General features: G+C 43.2%; 1 protein-coding gene across 1 annotated transcript; it reads right to left on the minus strand.

Moving 5' to 3' along the window:
• Positions 1–1,386: 1,386 nt before the first annotated feature.
• pif1 (PIF1 5'-to-3' DNA helicase homolog (S. cerevisiae)) lies at positions 1,387–12,462 on the minus strand. Its single transcript, XM_014189968.2, has 13 exons — positions 12,349–12,462; positions 11,435–12,019; positions 11,063–11,192; positions 10,804–10,929; positions 10,370–10,523; positions 10,044–10,158; positions 9,652–9,758; positions 9,084–9,223; positions 5,566–5,672; positions 5,300–5,387; positions 4,773–4,918; positions 3,608–3,799; positions 1,387–1,673 (listed from the first exon to the last, which is right to left on the minus strand). The coding sequence occupies exons 2-13, from the start codon at positions 11,999–12,001 to the stop codon at positions 1,623–1,625; spliced, it is 1,923 nt and encodes a 640-aa protein (XP_014045443.1). The 5' UTR covers positions 12,002–12,019; positions 12,349–12,462; the 3' UTR covers positions 1,387–1,622.
• Between the last annotated feature and the right edge of the window lie 5,717 nt (positions 12,463–18,179).

Raw genomic sequence — 18,179 nt, forward strand, 5'->3', positions numbered from 1 at the left:
GGCGTCGTCTGCGTAGAGGTGGATCAGAGAATCACCAGCAGCAAGAGCAACATCATTGATGTATACAGAGAAGCGAGTCGGCCCAAGAATTGAACCCTGTGGCACCCCCATAGAGACTGCCAGAGGTCCGGACAACAGGCCCTCTGATTTGACACACTGAACTCTATCAGAGAAGTAGTTGGTGAACCAGGCGAGGCAATCATTTGAGAAACCAAGGCTGTTGAGTCTGCCAATAAGAATGTGGTGATTGACAGAGTCGAAAGCCTTGGCCAAGTCGATGAATACGGCTGCAAAGTAATGTCTCTTATCAACGGCGGTTATGACCACAATCAATTCACATATGGTGTCCAGGGCACAGCTGGGTGGCTGAGGGTGGTCTATAGCAAGTGGCAACGGTGAGAGACTTGTTTCTGGAAAGGTGGATTTTTAAAAGTAGAAGCTCAAATTGTTTGGGTACAGACCTGACCTATTAAACCACATTGAAGCAATCAAGGAGCCCCAAGTCATCTTTGAAATCAAACAATGTTTCTTGGTACTATGAGTATGTAAGCCCGAGAATGTGATGCTCTAAATACCTCAATCCAATGTCTTTTTGGTTTATGACCTTACAATATAGGCCAAGCCTTGAAATGAAACTGGTCATAGTTACTGTACAAAGTCTACTGGGGAAAAATAAACATGCAATGACTTTACCGAGTTCATATATGAAGGAAATCAGTCAATTTAAGTAAATTAGGCCCTAATTTATGGATTTCACGACTGGGCAGGGGCACAGCCATGGGAGGGCATAGGTCCACCCACTGGGGTATGAAGCCCAGTCAATCAGAATGAGTTTTTCCCTTAAAAAGGGCTTTATTACAGACAGAAATAGTCCACAGTTATCAGCTGTCCGGTGGCTGGTCTCAGACGATCCCCCAGGTGAAGATTCCGTGGAGGTCCTGGGCTGGCATGGTTCCACAAGGTCTGCAGTTGTGAGGCCAGTTGGACATACTGCCAAATTCTCTATAATGACATGTGGCTGATGGTAGAGAAATTAACATTAAATTCTGGCAACAGTTATGGTGGACATTCCTGCAGTCAGCATGCCAATTGCACACTCCCTCAAACTGAGACATCTGTGGCATTGTGTTCTGTGACAAAACTGCACATTTTAGAGTGGCCTTATTGTCCCCAGCACAAGGTGCACCTGTGTAATGATCATGCAGTTTAATCAGTTTTTGATGTGCCACACCTGCCAGGCGGTTGGATTATCTTGGCAAAAAAGAAATGCTTACTAACAGGTATGTAAACAAATTTGTGCACCAAATCTGGGAGAAAAGCTTTTTGTACATATGGAACATTTCTGGGATCTTTTATTTTAGCTCGTGAAACCAACACTTCACATGATGCGTTTATACTTTTCAGTATAGTTCTACTAAAACTTTATTTGCTTAAAATCAAGACAATAAATAACAGGTATATAAAAATAAAACAAAAGTTGAAAAGTACAAAAGTTCATGATGTGTATACCCTTTAAAAAAGTAGACAGCACGAGATGATCACTTGAAAGATGGAAATCAAACCACAAATCAAATGTTAAATTAAAATAGTTTGCACGGTTTGGATTGTTGAGGGGTTCCTTCTCACCAACGGTTCTCCTTGTTACTTTTGCCCACAAACTCATTCATTGAAGCCTGCAGAGATACAGAGTGTTATACAAGCCCTTTGCTTTGGACATACACACCCACACAGCTGTGGACGGCCACATCCAACAAAGATCATCATTGCCAGACCTAGCCCTTAGGCCAAATCTCTGGAAAAAATTGCACCTCTTGACACAGGGTGGCAGTACATAGTAGGATAACATTAAAGTGCAACTAAACTGCTAAGGTCACCAGTCCCGTCCCCCCTCCCCCCAAAAAAGAGAAAAAAGGCAATTCTCATTGCTTCAAAGAATTTGTATTTTTCCACAATGTACAGGGCCTTCAGAAAATATTCACACCCCTTGACTTTTTCCACAATGGTGTCACAGCCTGAATTTAAAATTGATTAAATATATTTTGTCACTGGCCTAAACACACACAATGTCAAAGTGGAATTGTGTTGACATTTCTACAAATTAATTAAGAAAAGCAGAAATGTCTTGAGTCAATAAGTATTCAACCCTTTTGTTATGGCAAGCCTAAATCATTTGAGTAAAAATGTGCTTAACAAGTCACATGGACTCACTGTGTGCAATAGTGTTTAAAATTATATTTGAATGACTACTTCATCTCTGTATCCCACACATACAGATAACTAAGGTTCCTCAGTCAAGCAATGCATTTCAAACATACTCAGCCACAAAGACCAGGGAAAGAATGGCACCCATTGAATATCCCTAAGATGAATATCTAAAAGTTGAAAATGTGTGGGCGGCGGCAGAGAGAAAATAAATGGTGCAGTTTGAGGCCATGTGGCGGAGAGTGATGCGGGTGGGTCTGGGCAGGCGTGATGTAGTTGATGTTGTAGCTTGTATGCATGTTTTGTCACACATCCTTTGAGCATGCTGAAGACATTAATTACACTTTGGATGGTGTATAGACATACCCAGTTACTACAAAGAGTTTCTTACTAACATAGTTGCCGGAGAGGAAGGAAACCACTCAGGGATTTCACCATAAGGCCAATGGTGACTTTAAAACAGAGTTTAATGGTTGTAACAGGAGAAAACTGAGGCTGGATCAACAACATTGTAGTTACACCACTATACTAACCTAATTGCCAAGTGAAATTGTAGTAAGCCTGCACAGAATAAAAATATAGTTTTAAATGCATTCTGCTTGCAACAAGACATTAAAGTAATACTGCAAAAAATGTGGCAAAGCAATTAACTTTGTCCTGAATACAACACATTTCTGATTACCACTCCATATCGTCAAGCATAGTGGTAGCTGTATAATGTTATGGACTGGGGAGTTTCAGGATAACATTTTTTAAAAAGCACAGGCAAAATCCTGGTTTAGTCTGCTTTCCACTAGTGACTAGACAATGGGAGAATAATTCACCTTTTAGCAGGACAATAACCGAAAAACACATGGCCAAATCTACACTGGAGTTGCTTACCAAGAACACAGTGAATGTTCATGAGTGGCCGAGTTAGTCTTGACTTAAATCTGTGTGAATATCTATGGCAAGCCCTGAAAATGGTTGTCCAGCAATAATTAACAACCAATTTGACTGAACTTGAAACATAAAAATAGGCAAATATTGTACAATCCAGGTGTGCAAAGCTCTTAGACTTACCCAGAAAGACTCACAGTTGTAATCACTGCCAAAGGTGCTTCTACAAAGTATTGATTCAGGGGTGTGAATACTTATGTAAATTAGATTTGTATTTCATTTTTCTAAATGTTTTATGTTTTCACTGTTATTTTGGGGTATTGTGTATTGATAGATTTCTCTCACCTATTTAATCCATGTTGAATTCAGGCTGTGCCTACAAAATGTGGAACAAGTCACTGTAGGTCTATAAGCCCTTTGACCTATTCTGGGTCCTTGTTAGATAACCCCTACGAGGACCCAGACTGGGTCAAAGAACATTAGGCCCTATGGTCAATACAAATGAAGCACACAGCCAGAAACTCACCTGCAACAGTAGCCTCTCTTTCCTCAGCTTGCTGTAGAAGTGCAGCACATCGGGGTCGGCACGGACCACGTGGGGGTCAAAGTCCATGACCCTTAGCCCCTCCAGGCTCTTGGCCCGAGACAGCGCCACATAGGCCTGGCCCCTCTCAAACACCCGCGCCAGGGAGATCTCCACACAGTCCAGCGTCATGCCCTGACACACAGTGGGTAAGAGACATGCCCCAAATACAGTGGGTAAGAGACATGCCCCAAATACAGATGCGTAAGAGACATGCCCCAAATACAGATGCATGGACATAGACAGAATGCGGTAGACAATCATACAGACAGGAAGACCTATTCAATACACGTGATGTGAAATCAGTCAGCCTGACATGTAGTGAAAACTAGCTTTGTTTGGATAGCTGCAGAAAAACAATGATTCATAGGGAATGAATCATATGAACACAGAATCTAGACATGTTGCTTAGAGCTGCACATCTTTGATGCTAATATAAGCTGCAATTATCACAAGGTTATGATCCTGTGACACTCTGTTCACGCCATCGGATTCTACCGCTGCCTCTCCGTCGAGAGGAGGGGAAACCAAACATTGATGACGCCGACAGTGACCAATGAACTCAATTACCCAGAGGGCTCTGCTTATCCATCTAGCCAATCACACGGACACATTTCAGAGTAATGAGATCCAATTCTCAGGTTAGAGGGGGGGGGTGGTGGTGGACTGAGTAATAACACCCAGGGCCCAACTCAGCTGATCTGTGACCAGCACTGTCTGGTAGTTTAGTGGCAAGACATGGGGTGACATAGGAGGGCGTGAGAATTGCTAATGGTCATCCATTGGAGGCTGTATTCCATTTCAGGGGCGCGTCGTCGCAGCCGAAGGGAGAGGATTGCGTTTTGGGAATGGGATCAAACATAGGACCATCACATTTGTCGTCGGAGAGAGAAGGCGTTATCAAATGATCCAAGATTATTGGACAGGAGAAAGCAGCAGTTGCACTGCATAACTTTAACCAAATCAATTGTATCAGGTCACCTCCAAGAGATGGAAGGATGCATTTTCTTTGTATTTGAATATGGCTCATATGTGGAATCCCTATTCCATTCTAGAGAGTTTAACCAAGCACACCATAGGGTCTTATATGGTCATTGCCACGCCTCACCTGGCTCTTGTGGATGGAGATGGCCCAGGCCAGTTTGAGTGGCAGCTGCTGGCGGCTCAGATAGAGCCCGCCTCCGGCCTTGAACATCCAGCGCTCTGGCTTCAACGCCTCAGTGGTGCCACACAGGAAACGCACACGTGGGAGCCCTGATGAGTCAGAAAGGACTCATGGACTGCTACTATACAGTATACTACTATACTATATAAATGCATAGCTAAAGCAGATAACCGCAATAAAAATGTAGGGTTATTAGGCATTAAAGCATACTTTTGGGTCACTATATTTGGATAGTCTGGATTTTCCATCTGTAGATGCTGTACAGCTAGTATGACCATCTGTTGATAAACAACTGCTTGATAAGGGTTAAGTTTAGGATAAGGGTTAAGATTACAGCAAGGGTTAGTAGATAGTTGAAATGTTACTGAGTCTGTAGAGCAAACAGTGTTAACCAAGACCTGAACCATATACTTCTTTAACCTCAATCCTACTGTTTATTGATGTGTAAGTGTACTGTATATTAAATCTACCTAGTTTTCCCGGCTGAAAGTCCACTACGACACCTCGAGCCCCGTTGACCAGGCCACGCTGGACATCCAGGTTCTTCGTTAGCATGACCTGGGGATAGGAATCAAATCAGTCGTCAGTGAGCGGTCATATCACAATGGAAAATAAAAATGACTTCAAAAAACACCATGCATCTGATCATCATTGATTCAAGCTAGCTCAACAGGTTAAAGATGCATTTGTCTCTTTTCAGCTGTGACCACTGAGGGAGTAGTCTCCATGCACTGACCTGAGCCCCCACTTTAAGCTGCAGCAGCCTGCTGACAGGACTCTGGCTGTCTATGGTCTTCACCAGTGCAGGGTCGCTGTCCACCGCCTCAAACACCCGCACTGACCCTGGAAGCAACAAGACCCCTTTAAAAATGTTGCACACAGTTCAAGTTATCAAGTTTCTACTTACATTTGTCCCAGAAGGCATTGGGCTTCACATCAGGGGGAGCATATGGAGACAAACTAAATCCACATGGATCCCAATGGGCTACATCAGTCATGGGCTGACAGCATCATTTCAATTAAGACCTAGACAACCAGGTGAGGGGAGTTTTACTAATTAGTGACTTTAGTCAACGGTACAAGTACAAGGGTGGAGTGAACAACTGCAGACAAATCGTCCCTCCGTGGAATAAGTTTGACATGTGCTCTACACCATGAGTTCCATCCTGTCTGACTGTGCAACATTAGCAGCAGCACAAAAAGCAGTAGTAAAATTACCCAACAACATTCTCAAATTATCACGTCAACATCAAGAATATGCTGACAAATAGTCAGCAGCAACGTCATTACCACCATCAGCCCCATGTTATGACAACCAAGGACAATGAAACCAGTTGGACAGAGTAGCCAACCTCTTCCCTGTATTGAAAAGGGCAATGACCGTAGCGATAAAGGACTGCTTGTACCGGTTAGTCTTGACAGTGGGGACTCTAAACTGGGAACAAGAGGGTAGGCCCTGCAACTCACAGTGTAGGTGGTGGGCACAGTCAGACAGGATGGAACTCACAGTGTAGAGCAGGGGGGAGTCAACCTACGAGGTCCGGAGCCTGCTGGTTCTGTTTAACCTGGTAATTGCACCCACCTGGTGTCCCAGGTCTAAATTTTTTAAGTGGAACTTCCAGGTCCAGAGTTGAGTTTGAAGTGTAGAGGGTGGACACAGTCAGACAAGATGGGAAGAGTGTAGGCACAGTCCTGCCTTCCTCACCACTTGTCTGTTGTACAGGTCAGACTACTCTGCGGGACTCCTGTGAGCTTACTTCCCACGTTCACCATTCTAGCTAGTGGACTTTTAGCTTTGATACTAAAGGTTGCCATACCAACAGATCAAAGAAAATGTTAAGACTCTTATAAATCGTACAGAGTCATCAAGGTCCTGTCAACTTGGAACTTTCCCAGTTTCCTGTGACAAAAAAAGCTGTTGCTTGTCCTTCTTACACAACATGCCAGTGTTATACAGAGCTCAATTTATTAGTCAATCATGGTGCCAAAATGATTGTAATTGGCTATCGTCTACCCTTTGGTGACTGGTCTGTAGTTATTAAAAACCTTTGAGTGGTTGTTCTTGGCAACATGGATCCCAGTAGACTGTTAATACGCAATTTAAAAAAAATAAGGTCTAATTGCTCAGCAGGAGAGGGGAAACCAGGTGACGATTGGCCAGTGCTGTGTGTCACAGCAGTGAGTCATTTCCTGACAGCTTACAGCCCCACCCAAAATATCCATTGATTTTTTTTTTTACTCCTGTTGTCAGGTGACGTGTCCAGGGCTTTTTCTGGGTTTGCAGTGTCTAAATGTGCCAACCACACTGCATTCATCAAAGGGAAGATTGTGTTCATGAGGCTGGTTTTTAAATGTAGAATTTATTCTAAAATCGTGTACATCAAAACTGAGATACAACTCAATGAAGACCTGTACCAGTTACCTGTCAGAATTAAAACCCATCTAATGCCAAAATATAAAATCCTTACTTTTGTCCTGCAACCCCACAAAAGCTTCCATACCATCCCAGGCCGAGCTTAAATTATTGGTACCACGTTGCTCAAATGTTGTCCTTGCACATCCGTTTAGCTCTCCTGATATCACATCACCACTTTTTGCAGCCTATTTAACTCAGTAATGGTTACCCTCTTCCTGTTTAATAGCTCACTGAGAGACATGCTAACAGAGGGCTTACTATTGGGGTACACCTTCGCAACCCTCTGCACAATATGACACCCAGGAGATCCCAGATCTGTAACCTAAAGTACATAGGCAGCAAACAGCTACAATATAGTATTTTACTTTGAGTCACAGACAGAGGACATGTTCAGTAGGGTCTCCTAACAAAAGCAGCACATGGATGTTGATTTTGTTTCAAGCAATTGGGGTAGAAATTGTTTTTACACCAAATGTTTTTTGTAAGTGACAACCCTACTTTCAATTTTCATCTCAGTAGGACTCCATGACCGTTGAAACCAGCACGACACACAGAGCACTCATGGTAGCTGCAGGCACACTCACCACAGGTTGCCCAGTAACAAGGGCAGCACAAGGCTGGGTTCACATAAATCAAAAACAAGACCATGTCCTTTCATTGGTTCTAGCTTACTTAATCATGGGGTGTGTCTACACTTGAGATGTGACAAATGTAAAATTTCACTTAACGTTTAAACTGCCATTTTTTTTCTTCAGAAAACGAACTGAATTTGTTTTAAACGACGTGAATTCAAAATTCTAATATGGTCGTGTTTGACCTCTAGAGGGCAATGCAGTTCAATTTACAGCAGTCCTGGGTAGCTATCAACTAGATGGCGCTCACCTTACTGCAGTCCCTCACCTTACTGCAGTCCCTCACCTTACTGCAGTCCCTCACCTTACTGCAGTCCCTCACCTTACTGCAGTACCCTCACCTTACTGCAGTCCCTCACCTTACTGCAGTCCCTCACCTTACTCAGAAATAAAGGTATTAATGTCATTTCATGTTCTGTTGTGAGCCTCTCCTCCATGTTCTCAGTATGTGGGACTTCATGTCCCACTTCTAATCAATGTGATGGCTCGTTGCAGTGAAGCATGACAGCGTGTTCATAGACGTCCAACAATCTTAAAGACACGTGTTTGAGAGCTCGTACTTTGTACTTGCAGAGCAATCATTGTACAATTTCTCCATCTGGGCTGTCACGCTTTTAGATACGCCAAATATTTTTGCCTTTATGATGATCGGGACCTGTTAATGGAAGTTGTGATAACTGCAGTGATCTAAATTTGTTTAAATTATTATTTTTAAGTTTTACTACCCCAAATTCCTGAAATGGCCTGCTAATTGTGTTAGCACCCAAAAACACCTTTGGAAGAGAGACCCCCTTGAGGCAGCCTTTTTGGGGCCCTAAGCGAAATTGTTGCCCCCCCACCTAGCGAGCAAAACATTTGTGGTCTCCACTGCTCTTGACAACAAAGATTAATCTAAATAATTTCCTGCAATTCTAAAACATTTTGCCATAACTTACACCATGTTTACATATCTGAGTGAGTGACTAAAAGTCAGTGGCTTATTTATAAAATGCTTTGGTCTGGGGCCTCCTAGTGTTCATGGGGCCCTAAGCGGTCGCTTCAGTCACTTAGAGGCTTGGACCGGCCCTGTCAGGAGCTGACTCAAGCCTGAGACACACAATGGCCAATTGTCACTTGCCTCAAGGCAACGGTTTGTCTCACAACAATGGAAGAACTGTGGGGGATAAGCCTTTAAAATGATAAAAAATTAAAGAAAAACCACCAAACCTGGCAGCTGCTGGAGCTTGTTGTCGTTAGTGAGCTCTACGTCGTCCTTGTGAGTGCAAAGCCTGGTTGCCAGGATACCATCCCGCTCAATCTTGTGATAGGCGCTCTTCATCAACTTGGCAGTGAATTCCTCTGTGACTCTGTAGGATTTAATGATGACATTGACAATACAATGACTTAGAATATTGCATTGATTAGGATTACATTTTATTTTACTAAATGGCTCAAACTCTATATGGTATACTGTAGAACTGGCATTTTGTCATGAGACCATGGATATCAGTTGTTTGGTGGCACACTGGGTGCTTCTCAACAGTCTATAAAGTGGCTCTCTCCTCTCGTTCCAAGTCACATTTTGTGAAAGCATGTCTTTTACCAATCTTGCATTTCATGAAACAAGGAGAGGAAGCTGCTTCAGAGAACTGGATAGGTGAAAGCATGTATTTTACCAATCTTACATTTCATGAAACGAGGAAGCCGCTTCAGACTATTGAGATACACCCATTGAAAAGGCCCAGAACAGCCATCCAATATGGCTGCCTATTGTCCATTGCTCAGATTACTGTACCTGCCCACCCTCACTGCCTGCAGGAGGGAGATGAAAGACTGGTCAGTCTGTCTGCGCACCTCAGTCAGCTCCATGTTCAGATGGATGCACTTCCGCCAGCTTCTAGACTAGAGGTCAACAAGAGGTCAACATTGTCAATGTATGGTGCGCTCTTCATCATATCAGGTATCATCTTAGACACTGACTTGAAATACTGTATAAGTTAGAAAACTCAAAGGTTTACCCCAAATCTGTCAGTGATATTAGTAATGCATTAATTATTCACATGTTGTACGCAAGCTTCTGTGTTAGAATCCAACATGGCTAGACTGACATGTTGTAATGAGAAACGCTCAAGGTGGGAGTCAGTGGAGCATTAACATGACGTCACCATTATCACCAGGCTTTCTGACCTGGAAGCAGAATGCGGCCTTGTCCTTTCCCTTGGAGACCGGGGGCAGCTGGAGAAAGTCCCCACACACTATCAGTTGGATTCCTCCAAACGGCTCTGTGGACCTCCTCAGAGACCTGGAGCAACGACATGTCATTAGAAGAAATCATAGCAGAATTATACGCAATGAACTCAAATAGCAACACGTCAGTTGATACGTGTACATAATTCTTTAAATTGTGTATTGAGTCAATGGGACTGGCATTTCTGAAGATAGGATTCAGCCCATAAACGTAATTATATAATACAATACTAAATTCTATAGGGTGCGAGTGGTGATTCTAGTACCTGGCTATGGCCTCCAGCTTGTCGAAAAACTGGGCCTCAACCATGGAGATCTCGTCGATGATGAGGTGGCGACAGCTAGTCCAGTGCTGCAGGACCCCGGGCCTCTGGGCCAGCTCTATACACTGCTCCAGAGGGGCTGAGCCTGACCCGATACCTGAGACAGAGACAAAAATGAGGTAAGACAAGGTTAAAGAGAATTTGGAAAAGGTGGGAAGGAGACAAGGAAATAGGGAAGGTGAAAGAAGATAGCGAGATGAGGGTGTTCAGCCAACCCTCCACTAAAGGCCCACAGTACAGTTCTGGTAACCGGCAGTAAACCATTTTGTAAAGCTAACTACGGGGGCTATCACAATGTGTCAATTGAAACAACTGTTAGAGTTGAGACTGCCATTTCAAGAGACAGCTCACTCCTATTCAGTGGTGTGGTGACTAACCAGCAAAGTTGTGTAGCGTGGTCCCCCCGATGTGACACGCCGCCACGCCCGTGCTGGCCGTGGCGTAGGTGCTTTTAGGCGGCAGCGAGCCCACAATCCTCTTCAACAGGAAGGACTTCCCTGTGCCTGAACAAAAAGACAGAACACAGTCTTGAATAGCCCAAAACACTATGTGGGGGCCCTGAATATATGAGTCATTGTATGAATCAAACTCATACAATGAAAGTAATGACTTCAGCTTCGAATGGAAGGTAGCTACCTGCACTGCCGGTGAAGAAAACATTCTTCCCACTCAACACAGCACTGAGGACAGCGGCTTGTTCTTTGTTCAACTTGCGTGCTGTTGGTAGAGACAGGGTGGGCTTTTTGCTTGGGTGGAGTGCCTTCAACTGAAAACGGAGCATAATAATAATAATAAAAATCTATTCAACGACTACTTCAAGGACTATCCTAACAGCTAACAAAAGATTGGTTTGATGTCCAACACCATGTCTAACAAAACCAAATCAGTGATAAACAGACTAGGCTGAATGGCATGCAATGCATTCCCACTACCAGGGTTGTTAAGTGCAAACCAGGTTGAATAACAGCTTGGGGAGCAATGACCAAGTCACTGAGGATATGAACTCACTGGGCTAGAGTCACAGTCCGTCCTTGGTCTCTTAACCTGCTCTCCCTGTGGTCCTCCAGTCATCTTATTACCAGTCCTCACTACCAGACCTCTAGAGAGCACTGGTGCGTTCACTTTGCTCCTCAGCTCATTGGCCTTCTGTACATCCTTCTGCTGTAATGGGCTGATGGTCTCGAAGCTGCGGGGCAGACAGGCTTTCAGCTTCTCTCGGTCTGTCACAGGTTTGCTAGTCTGCCAGGCCTGGTGTTTGATACTCAAGGTCTTCAGGAAAATGTTTAGTAGGTGGGGCGGGCAGTCAGAGATGAGCACTTGGATGTTTTCTGGGAGCAGTTTGACGGTGCACTTGCCATCCTTGACAAACCTGGTAAAAAGCTGGAACTCTTTGAGCGTGTAACTTTGGGGCACTTTACCGTCGTGCACGCGCAGGATTATCTCCTGGAACTCGTTGCGACCGAGAAGAACAGCTGCCTTCCGGATGACTTGGCGTTTGGTGGCCTGGCCAGACGAGTTCAGGCGCTCCACCACGACACTGCACTGGAACTGGGCACCGTCGTCCCCTTCGAACATTGTTACAATGTGCGCGCTCTAATGTTAGAAAAGGTAAAGTCACATGAAACAAACAATGAACACTGATCAAACGAATCGCACATTTTACACCAGCTAGATAACGTAATCAACTGGACCCTAAATGCCACGGCTGTTTTGTAAATGATTTAATCAACACACGTCTGCAAGTAAATCAATATTTGGCTACCTACTGGCTATCTGGGTTTTGATTGAAAACAAATAGTGGCTCCTTTGGCTAGAGATACATGATACAAAACATTAAAATATACTTTAAACGTACGTGCATGAAAGACAGATTAACAAACACACAAGGTCGCTGCAGAATTCTATGTAGTAATTTGATTTACCTCTTTGAAGAAAAATGTAGCTAGCGCAAAGACTGATGTCTTGCGTTGTAGTTCGCGTGCTTTCTAAAGTAAAATGCCGTTTTCAAAACTGTCTGTGTGTAATATAAACCAATGGCAGCGCAACATATTTTGACCAATAAAAGAAGGGTCCTTTAAAGGATTAACCAATGAAAGACTCCTAATGCCATGTGACGTAAGTGACCCCGCCCATACATTTGCCATACTGACCAATTGCTGCGATTGTGGAGCCATACTTCATGTATTTTAGTATTTGCGAAGCGTTCATTTTGGAGACACCTCGGCCCACCGACTAAAACCGGGTAGACAGTGGTCCATTCGTTTGGTTTTAAAAATTCCAATCATGATTTCCAAGAAAAAACATGTATGGTTATGTTTCTGGACGATGCTTTGTTTAAATGTGAGTCGGTACAGATTATTTTCTCGATTTGAATTTGACGTTCCCCCTTCACCGGTTTTCAGCAATATCAATCAACGCACATAATCCGTTTGCTCAGCATATTTCTAATCTGCATATCTCTATCTCTTTACAGTCGTGTTCTGTAACATAAATATGTTGTGCCTTGTTCTAGAGAAAATGTGTTTATAAACATTAAAAAAAACAATAGGCCTATGCTATGTCTCCAAGAGAGATGACAATCCCTCTGCAAAACGGCAGTATAGCTAAACACCAGAGAGAGTGTGCAGGCTTTTGTTCCAGCCCAACCACAATTGGTTGGCGCTCTAAATGTAGAACAATAGAAATGCAGAAAATTTGTTGTTTGCAAAACATATTATTTATACATTTTATTTTACGATCAAAATACTTTGCACAATTTTGGCTATTAAATGATCAGTCAGTGGGCCTATTGCATTTTATTGTAAAGTATCCTACACTTTTGCATGTCATTCTTCTGAAGTGCCCCTTAGTTTTTTTCTCTCCAATTTTGCTTCAATATTGGCCTATGTTGCAGTACTGCGTGATCGAACTGTATGGATAAAAGTTGAATTCTGTATGACAGAGAGGGCCATCTGAATTGTATTTAAATGACCGGATCTCAACTGAGAGTTTTTTTTTTTTTACCTTAATGACCTTGACAAGAAGGAACCCATGGACTTTTCCATGCCTGTGCTGGAAAAAGAAGGGTGGGGGTGTATGTTTCATGATTAACGACTCCTGGTGTGATAACATACAGGAACTCAAGTCCTTTTGTTCACCCGACCTAGAATGCCTCACAATCAAATGCCGACCGTATTATCTCCCAAGATAATTCTCTTTAATTATAGTCACAGCCGTGTATATCCCCCCTCAAACCGATGCCACAACAGCCCTCAAGGAACTTCACTGGACTTTATGCAAACTGGAAACCATATATCCTAAGGCTGCATTTATTGTAGTTGGGGATTTTAACAAAGCAAATTTGACGAAAAGGTTTCCTAAATTCTATCAGCATATTGACTGAAACACTTGACAGCTGTTACTCCAACTTTCAGGATGCATACAAGGCCCTCCCACGCCCTCCTTTCGGCAAATCTGACCACGACCACATTTTGCTCCTCCCTTCCTATAGGCAGAAACTCAAACAGGATGTACCCGTGCTAAAGTCTATTAAACGCTGGTCTGACCAGTCGGAATCCACGCTTCAAGATTGTTTTGATCAAGGAGAGCCCACAGTCCTTGGCCCGCTACCAAGGACTGTGGGTTCTCCTTCTCCGTGGCCGACGTAAGTAAGACATTGAAACGCCTATATACACAGACTTGAAATCATTGGCCACTTTAATATATGGAACGCTAGTCACTTTAATAATGTCACTTTAATAATGTTTACATATCTTCCATTACTCATCTCATATGTAAACTCAGCAAAAAAAGAAACATCCTCACTGTCAACTGCGATTATCTTCAGCAAACTTAACGTGGGTAAATATTTGTATGAACATAACAAGATTCAACAACTAAAAGTAACAGTCAGTGTCTCGTGTGGCCACCAGCTGCATTAAGTATGGACTGCACCAAATTTGCCAGTTCTTGCTGTGAGATGTTACCCCACTCTTCCACCCAGGCACCTGCAAGTTCCCAGACATTTCTGGGGGGAATGGCCCTAGCCCTCACCCTCCGATCCAACAGGTCCCAGACGTGCTCAATGGGATTGAGATCTGGGCTCTTCCCTGGCCATGGCAGAACACTGACATTCCTGTTTTGCAGGAAATCATGTTTTTCAGAGTCAGTGTCCTAAGTTTTCATAACTGTGAGCTTAATTGCTTACCGTGTGTAGGGTGTTAGTGTCTTAATGACCGTTCCAACAGGTGCATGTTCATTAATTGTTAATGGTTCATTGAACAAGCATGGGAAACAGTGTTTAAACCCTTTACAATGAAGCTCTGTGAAGTTATTTGGATTTTTACGAATTATCTTTGAAAGACAAGGTCCTGAAAAAGGGACGTTTCTTTTTTTACTGAGTTTATATACTGTATTCTATACTATTCTACTGTATCTTAGTCTATGCCTCTCTGACATTGCTCATCCATATATTTATATATTCTTAATTCCATTCCTTTCTTAGATTTGTGTATATTGGGTATATGTTGTGAAATTGTTAGATATTACTTGTTAGATATTCCTGCACTGTCAGAACTAGAAGCACAAGCATTTCGCTACACCCACAATAACATCAGCTAAACGCATGTATGTGACCAATAACATGTGATTTGATTTGCTGCATACAACAGCGAGAGCTCCCTGTCCTTTCTGTTCTCATCACTTAGTGGAAGCTTCACTTCCATAAGCAGCATCAACACTCTATCATATGTCTGGCCAATCAGATCATTGGCCAGGTCCTTGATAAGGCAAATATTCAAATTATAAAACATATGGGGTTCCCTTCATCTCCCCCACAGAGCTCCCAGTGATCTCAGAAAGGCACACTGATCAGTGATGAGGTGCTGGCCACCAGGAACACTACACTCCTTCTAGGGGAGTCCTGTAGAAGCCTGCAGCCTGCAACACACACCAACTGTCCTCTACCAGCCTCTGTCATCACAGAATATTCAAAAGATGATGTTTTGAACTGTTTCATCCTTTTTTGTCTTTATTTTTCAGGCTCACTGAGTTGCTCAGGCAGATGAGAAACTCCTGCACTCAAAACAGGAATGATTTCCATTTATTTAGGAAGAGAAAAATGAAAATGTAAACCTTTGTAATTTCTTTGGTAATGTAATTTTGTTTTCCTTGAAACTGTCTAATAACCTCTGATTTCTCTGTTCCTCATCATCATCCACTAATGTTGCATAGGTTACTAGGCCCTCTGCATGTCTGACACAATGCCCTGTCCTTCCACTGTTATGTATGTCCCCCCTACAACACCGTAGTAGCAAAACTGCAGTAAATAGAACATCAATGTGAATAGGCTATTCAATAGCCGAACGTACACCTGAACGCCTTTTCTTTTTTAACATTCCCATCCACCATAACATCCAATAATCCGGTAGGCTACGCTATTTTCACATTTTGATGGTGCACAAAATACTGTCAGGAAATTACCAAATAAGTTATAAGCACAACTTCCCTGATTACTTTGTTGCTCATTTGTTGCTCAGCATCCATGTTTGATACGTCCACCTGTCCTCCCACAATTATATTTATGACCACTCAGCTCATATGGAAGCAGGCCATTCATCAGTTCTACATACCTGTGCTTTCCGTAAACCACAATGCCCGGGTGATTATCAGTGTTTGGGCATTGGACAGGGGCCATGAATTGTGACAGCCTAGGTATTGACAGACGATGATTCTGGGAAATCACCCTCTCTTCCCCCTCCTCCCACACATATTTCCCACCCATTCCGCACCCCAGCTGTTTACTGTACAGCTCATTATGAATGTCTTTAGGGAACCTGAGGGGAAAGGGAGTGAAAGAGATGGATAGAGCAAAACAGGAAGCGATGAGGAGGGAGGAAGAAGAGAGGAAGAAGAAATTGGGAGAGTGGAAGACAAAATCCAGTTAGGAGAGAGAAGAGATAAGGGTACCGGTATTGATTTCACTTTTGCCATTTGGAACCGGTTAGGTTCTATAAAATGACTGTAGTGAATTACAATGGTATTGGTTATGGCAGGGGTTCCCAACATTTTCCCCCAGGGAGCCCTATTTCACATTTGATCAATTTCACATCATTTTTTGGTAAAAATAATTCAGGGTGCCCATAATGAAAATACCAGGAACCTCTGCACTGCTAGTGCATGAGTTATTAGCCCATTAAATTCCCACTGGTGCCTGGGTCACATGGATAGCTAGGTATGTGTTGTAGACTGCATCCAACCCAGAAGGGGAAAGGCTTTGTTGTGGTAGTAACACAAGACTGTATGTCATGATATTAGGTAACATGAAAAATCATGACCTGGCTAATGTTAATCGTGTAATGTTAATGAACATAACAACAATGTACATCAAACGCCACAACATTTAAGTAGCTTTATTTAATAGCCTATACAACCAGTGGGAGCACTTTGTATTTTCTCAGAATATATCCTCCCAAATACCAGTATGCATTTATTTACCCATGACACAATTTGAGAGTCACAAATCCATAGTTAATCATCTGAATCATTAAACATTGTCACAAGAATCAAGATACCATATTAACGACACACACAACAGCCCATTAGTTACCTTGCTATGACACGTAATGGACAGTGTTTATTTGCCTAGGGAGAATATGATCTAACATGGGGACAGTGTGACTGTGTCTTCATCCTAAATGACACCCTTTTCCCTATATAGTGCACTACTTTTAACCATGCCCCATAAGGCTCTGGTCAAAAGTAGTGTACTAGTATATAGGGAATAGGGTGTCATTGGGGACACAGCCTGTGACTGTACTGCAAAGTTTATGTGTAAACACTTGGGACAACCTAATGGCTTTTCAGTATCCATATAACTTGAAGAGTAGACATTTAAATCCTTTGCCCTCCTTCAACCATAATACATTTCTGTTGCCAAGAACATCCTCTTTAGCCTCCCGAGTGGCGCAGCGGTCTACGGTCACTCCATTTGCAGTGCTTGAGGCGTCACTACAGACCCGGGTTCGATCCCAGGCTGTGCCACAGCATAGCTGCGACCGGGAGACCCCTGAGGCGACGCAAAATTGGCCCAGCGTCGCCCGGGTTAGGGGAGGGTTTGGCCGGGTGGGATTTCCTTGTCCCATCGCGCTATAGCAACTCCTTGTGGCGGGCCGGGCGCCTGCAAGCTGACCTTGGTCGCCAACTGGACTGTGTTTCCTCCGACACGTCGGTGCGGCTGGCTTCCGGGTTAAGCGAGCAGTGTGTCAAGAAGCAGTGCGGCTTGGCAGGGTAGTGTTTTGGAGGACGCATGGCTCTCGACCTTCGCTTCTCCCGAGTCCGTAGGGGAGTTGCAGCAATGGGACAAGACTGTAACTACCAATTGGATATCACAAAAAAGGGGTAAAAGTACAATAAAAAAGAACATCCTCTTTATTTGACATCAACAAGAATTCAGGTCAGGAAGTTTCTCAACCCAGAAGCCGTACTGGAAATGTACTTAATGTGTGAGAGAAGAGAAGCTGCACAAATAAGCCTGGGCTAATTTTTGTAGCTGGATTCGGAGGGACCTTTAATGGATTTCCTGCTCATGAGTTGAAAGTGATTTACCTCATTCAATTAAATGGCCAATTTGCTCTTTCCTTTTGCAATGGCAATGTGCATTAGTGTCTGTTTCATTAAGAGCAGTGTTTTTATTTCGGTGGCTTAGCTTCCCTTTCAGAATACAGCAAGAGTGAGTCTTGAGGCTGCGATACAAAAACTCAATTCCCATTTTGCC

This window comes from Salmo salar, chromosome ssa03 (genome assembly GCF_905237065.1).
Source record: "Salmo salar chromosome ssa03, Ssal_v3.1, whole genome shotgun sequence".
Lineage (NCBI taxonomy): Eukaryota > Metazoa > Chordata > Actinopteri > Salmoniformes > Salmonidae > Salmo > Salmo salar.